This window comes from Lottia gigantea, assembly GCF_000327385.1.
Source record: "Lottia gigantea unplaced genomic scaffold LOTGIsca_30, whole genome shotgun sequence".
Classification (NCBI taxonomy): Eukaryota; Metazoa; Mollusca; class Gastropoda; family Lottiidae; genus Lottia; species Lottia gigantea.
The window spans coordinates 2,217,006-2,223,474 of record NW_008708987.1 but is presented as its reverse complement, the minus strand read 5'-3'; the positions used below and the strand labels follow the sequence as shown (position 1 = coordinate 2,223,474).

At 34.7% G+C, this 6,469-nt stretch overlaps 1 protein-coding gene across 1 annotated transcript; it reads left to right on the top strand.

Annotated features, from left to right (window-relative positions):
- Positions 1-1,201: 1,201 nt before the first annotated feature.
- Positions 1,202-4,314, top strand: LOTGIDRAFT_119100 (hypothetical protein; the record flags this gene model as incomplete). The annotated part of the gene is made up of 6 exons (XM_009057559.1): positions 1,202-1,285; positions 1,647-1,801; positions 1,964-2,167; positions 2,359-2,528; positions 2,936-3,012; positions 4,108-4,314. The coding sequence occupies 6 exons, from the start codon at positions 1,202-1,204 to the stop codon at positions 4,312-4,314; spliced, it is 897 nt and encodes a 298-aa protein (XP_009055807.1).
- Between the last annotated feature and the right edge of the window lie 2,155 nt (positions 4,315-6,469).

Here is a 6,469-nt window from a genome sequence, read left to right as displayed (position 1 = left end):
ATCACGACCTATGCCGGGACTGAACCCTGAAACTTCAGGTTATCGAGCAAGCGTCTCACTGAGCCACCGTGGCTCCCAAAACATGAAACAACACATCCATATCAACATGTCAATCATATAGAAAGAAGGACCACTTTGCATGTCATCAAAAATAGAAAAAAATTATCAATAGACCTGACATTATTGTTTGTCCTAAACTACGGATAAAAAATACAGAGGTGTTCTATGTGCTATACTGTGTTCCTATTCATTCGGTAGTTAAAAGACGGGCACCTGTCCGACTAAAACGGTTTATAACTCACAATCGACAGATGACAAGTGAAAATCTTCATGAGTTGTGTTGTTTTTGTTCTCTTCTGAACTAAGAAAGTCTATGCAGTTGCACATATTCTACATTTTTAATGTTTTAATTGACATGATTCCGTTTTCAGGATCGAAATTTTGGAAGACATTTCCCGCAAATAGACATTGCTTCCGGTTCAACTTGATTTTGTGTTTTAGACCAAAAGCTTAATATCGATATATGGTTAATAACTTTGGCATTTTGCAAATTTCTATTGAAATCATAAAAGGCGTTCCTTAAGAGATTGATTATTTCAGTCAAAAAACTCCCTGTAACGTTACATCAAATTGTATTAGTTTTCAAAAACACACACCTCTGGGTTTGACAACTTCCGGGAGGCCACCGTTTCGCTAAAGTAGTTCAACCACATAAATAAACCAAAATCTTTCTAAACAATTTACAATTTATATTTTCAAACTACCTTGCAGACATGAAACTGCGTCTAAAAATCTCAATTTTGGTATTGGTTTGTTTCTTCAATTTGCCTGTGTCGTATGGAGACGTGGAAATTGTGAAGATGAACGGTAGGCCTAATGTTTATTTTATGAAAAACTCACTCTCACTCACTCCATTATTTCGGATGAGTAGTTTGGTGCAGAGGGTTCTTATGTTTACAGCTTACGTCCTATTTTAATTCTTGATTATTGGATAACACTCTAGTGTTTCATACTTTCTCCAAAACAGATATTACCGAAGCAGACAAAATCACCGACAATGTATGATTAAATCATGGCTGATGAAGTTTCATCCTAAAAATTATGTTAGTACTGAGGTTGACTAAGAAGCAATAAATCTTAAGACCGACTGAATAGATAAACAGTATGATCTGTTTGTTTCCATCCTTTTAAAGTGGCATCCATGTCGGTTGTTTTTTTTTCAGTTATCAGTAGAAAGTGTCCTGGTCTATATTGTGGAAGAGTGAATCCAGGGGCTGAATGTGGGGTAGGTATTAGGATTATTAGTTTGCTTTAGTGTTTACAAAGACTTCAGCACTACAAAACATACCTGGGCTTATAAACTAATCTAACAACCTGAGAAATATGCACTTAAGCTTACCAATGACATAGCTGTTGCAAAGGCCCTTAGATATTACTGCTATCATATATAAACCAACGGTTAAAACAACATAAGGCAACTCGAAATCCAAGATCAACATTTTAGATAGCAACGATGTACATCTTTAATAACAGGAACTACATACATCTGAAAGAAAATGGAAATGATTCAAATGGAGACACATAAAAAGCTGAAATCACCTCTTTACAATCCCTTTAATTATTCTACTTGGCTTAATATTTTCCAGGCGTGTCCCCGTGGTTATCAACCTAATGAAAACTCGCTGTGTATCAGATGTGAAAATAAGCCTACATTTTATGATTGGTTATATATGGGCTTCATGGCTCTGTTATCACTTTGTTTACATTGGTTTTATATAGACTATAAAACTAGGGGTAAAAGGTAGGAAATATTTTAATGTCTTCTCATTAACATTGTCATACTAATTCCACAGGCACAGGCAGTGGAAACAGAGATTTTACCATGGTCCACCCTGGAGTCAAAGTTGTTATCCCTGTAAAAAATTAATGTTTTCTTTTCATTCTTCCATTTTTATCTATACAGGTCTGTGTTGATATTACATATCAGTGCCTTGGTAGAGAGTGTTGTAGCAGGAATAGTAACGTTGGTACTAGCAGATCCTATAGGACCACTGGAGATTAGATCGTGTCCTGTGAACCACCTAGCTGATTGGTACACTCTCCTGTATAATCCTAGTCTAAACTATACTACTACATTACATTGTAGTCAGGAGATAGTCTATCCACTGTAAGGAGTGTCACTTCTTTTATTTTGTATTTTGTGATTTAAAGTTATCAGCTGGTAAACCAATGATTATGTATATTTGTATATTTCCCCTCTTCTTCATTGCATCTGAAGACAACACATGTCAATTGTGATGAAAAGTTATCTGCTATGGTTATTTTTCCGTTTAATAATGTGTTTGAATTCTATTACAGATATACTCTAGGAATGATATACTATGCTTTCTCTATAGCACTATTATTAATAATACGACCTATAGTGTCATGTAAACTAGCGGATGGCCGGGGAAACAAGTCTATTTATGCTGCCCTGTATTTCCTACCTATATTAATAGCAGTGAATGCTGTTGCTGCAGGATTGTTATGTAAGTCTTTGATTTCTTTAGCTTTTACATTCAGAAAGTGAGGTTTAAATATAATTTTATTTTGAGAAAAACCATACCAGACGATCAGACAAAATTGATCGTAGAATTTTTAATGAAAAAGGTTTCTGATGAACTCTGCATGGTGGAAAGAATTTATTTATCGTAAGATTTAGGTACAAAGGGGAGTTTATTCAGCTGTTTTGATTTTGTTTCTCAGTTTTACAGAAGTTTTCATGACAATATAACATAAAAAAATTCTGCATTACACTAGTCTAAACATAAAACATTTATGGTTAACCATTTGCTAGATTAAGACAAGAGTTCCATCATTGAAACACCGTTTAATTCAATAAAGTGTATTGTGTTTATTATAATGATTTGATAAATTCTGTTTTTGTATATTTCAGATTATGCCTTCCCTTCTATAATTTTAATAGCCTCAGTTGTAACCAGTGCTTTTCATTTATCTTGTATGGATGATCAGGTAGGTAGAAAACACCCCTGTTTTTACACATGATACATATACAGTTCATATTAATTGAAAGAATGCATGTGTGGAATAGTTCAATAGAAAGTTAAGGGGTGTCAAGTAAATGCATGGTATTCTACAGCAGAATTTAAAACTCTGTTTCATTCCAGTTTTTATACGCCCACACGTAAGATGGGCGTATATTGTAATCACCCCGTCGGTCCGTCCGTCCGTCCGTTTACATTTGACTCGTGCTCACTCTACAGGCTACAGTTCTTTATGGATTCTTTTGATTTTTATTTTGTATGTCAATGTTGTTATGAAGATGATCCCTATTGATTTTCGTGATGATCGGATAATTTTTCACCGAAATATCCTGTCTGACTTGACGTTTTTCTCTATTAGCTATATTGTGCAACTCGTGCTCACTCTACAGGCTACAATTTTTTACAGATTCTTTTGATTTTTTTTTTGTGTGTCAATGTTATTATGAAGATGATCCCTATTGATTTTCATGATGATCAGATAATTTTTCACCGAAATATCCTGTCTGACTTGACGTTTTACTCTATTAGCTATATTGTGCTACTCGTGCTCACTCTACAGGCTACAATTCTTTACAGATTCTTTTGATTTTTATTTTGTATGTCTATGTCATTATGAAGATGATTCCTATTGATTTTCATGATGATCTATTGATTTTCATGATGATCGGATAATTTTTCACCGAAATATCGTGTCTGACCTGACGTTTTACTCTATTAGCTATATTCTGCAACCCGTGCTCACTCTACAGGCTACAATTGTTTACAGATTCTTTTGATTTTTATTTTGTGTGTCAATGTCATTATGAAGATGATCCCTATTGATTTTCGCGATGATCGGATAATTTTTCACCGAAATATCGTGTCTGACTTGACGTTTCACTCTATTAGCTATATTGTGCAACCCTGTAGTCACTAAAGACTGTTTAATCATTTCTGACAGCTGCCAGTGGGCGTATGTTACCATGCCTCGCAAGCTATCTTTACAGATAGTTCTTCCAACAATGTATTCAAATTTGACAAGCAAAATTATCTGATTTATTTTGTTTCATTTCAGACAATGAAGAGTTTAATTAAAAACAGTTTAACGAACCCTAGAAATATCATCATAATATTAGGACATTGGGTGTTACATGCGTACGGTATAATATCATTAACTAGACTAACACAGCCTGTATTTCACGCCCCCCTCATAGCCCTAGTTCCCTTCCCTGCCATATTTTATATACTTACTGTTCGATTCTCAGACCCTGATAACTTGGAGAAAGTTTAGCACTTTGTAAAGATTTGGAATTTTTTCCTGTGCAAGGAATTATGAATTTTTTCCTGACCAAGACAATTGGAATTAGTTCCAAAAAGAAACCATGGAAAACTGAAGATTTTGAATTAGTTCCAGGCAAGCTGGTGAGGATCATTCTTGGTGTATTGTTAACTGAAATGTTAAGATATAGTCATCCATAGTATATTAGTGTTGTGATAATATGGTGATAATGTCATGTCATGCTGTAAAAAATGGAGCTACACATTCCTCCCACACTGGGTCAATAGCTCATTCGGTAGTGAGTTTAATTGTCGTCTGCTAAGATTTGTGTTCTGTGCAGTCCAATCATCAGGAAAGAATTCTGCTTCCAAGAGCCGCCTTTCAACTGCTACCACATAAGATTGCCTCAATACAACTTGGGGACAATAATTACCTGTGATATTGTGCTGTGTGTAAATGTGAAGTCATGAGAAAATATTAAATACTCAAAATGAACTGCTTTGTTTTACAATTTTAAGTACCGTACTAGTTCTTGTTGTATTATGTACCAGAGCATTAACCCTTCCAATCAGTCAGCAGATGAAATTGTCTCGAATAGATAACATCTTGAACATGAAAACTTCATGGCAGTATTCCCATGTATTTAGAGAGCAAACACTGTTAAAACTGAATTCTGGGCCCCGCTTCTACAAATTCATTACCTTTCTCCCAGATAAGTTGCAGAATTTTGGGGTCCCCTTTCTCAGATGTTAAGACTTATGTCACAAGCCTCACCTATGCATACTTTCATCCCTAGAGATTTTACTTTTTTTTGTTCTGGGATAAAATTGATGTGGGTATAGCACCAGTATTTATATATATACAACCAACACTAACTGGAATTGTGAAAAATTTATTCAAAGAAAATCTTTAGCAATGGCTCTTATTTAAAATGAGTTTATGCAGGAACAGACAATATTAACAATCAGAAATAAACAATGGCTGAACAGACAGAGTACATATAGGGATTGTAAATATACAACAAAAATAAATAAATAAACATTTAGATTTTATAACCCACAGGCATTTGTTTCTAGTATAGTCAACCGACAGGCATTTGTTTCCATTAGAGAAAAGCCAAGACATTTGTGCTCGTCCAATGACAATTTGAACTCTCTTTATGTACACAAACAATAACTGCTCAGTGACAATATCAGGTCTAAATGGATGGGCTTGAGTTGTTGGGCTAGGATGCTATATATCAATATAGTATAGCAATGCCCTTACTAATAAGTAATATACATGTATACAAATGCCTGTGTTTTTTCCCTTTGAAGATGTGACAAAACTTTGTGGAGTATCAATTTTGAGGATCCTGTCTTACATGTATGGTGGTTGATTTTATCAAAAAATACACATAGTAAATAATATGCTATGACTAACTTGAGGCTGTTAAATATTAGCACATTATGCCTATATTTGTGAATAATCAACGATAGTATAGCACATCTAAAAGACATGTCAAGATAAACATTACACAGTTCAAGTTAAGTAGCTATTTCAAGAATGATTATGAACATTCTAATTTACTTTCTATCAATGGGACATATAACGGTTAAAGTCAATTTCATTTCAACATAAAAACACTGCAAAATAACATCTAATTAATAAATATACAATTAATTCTATATCAGAAACCATAAACTACATCATGATAAGCTAAGTGGGCCGTTATCAAGCTTGCTAAGGCAATTATTAATCTTACTAGGGCATTATCAGACTTGCAAGGGCCATTATTAGCTTCGTAAGAGCAATATAATATTGGAAAGTTACTGTTATACTTGGAAGAGCCGATATACCAATTAAATTTGAAAATGCCAGATACTCGTTAAAGGAAAATGAAATGAAATTAATGGAGTTTTACTTTTCTGCACCATGTGGGCTAATGAAGACGGGCAACGCCATGCAGGGTGCAATGAGGGAAATTTTGTCAGGACAGTGGCATTAAACTGCTCTTTTTCGATTTCCAACTGTCGAGGGATCTTTAATGTGCACAGCCTGTAGCAAACAGGGCCTCGTATTATTGTCCCATCCGAACGACTAGAAGCTTTTTCCATGTCAGCCCCTCGTACCACTGACAGGGGGAAACCGGGTTGAAAAATTTAGTTAAAGGAATTGTCGAGTAAGT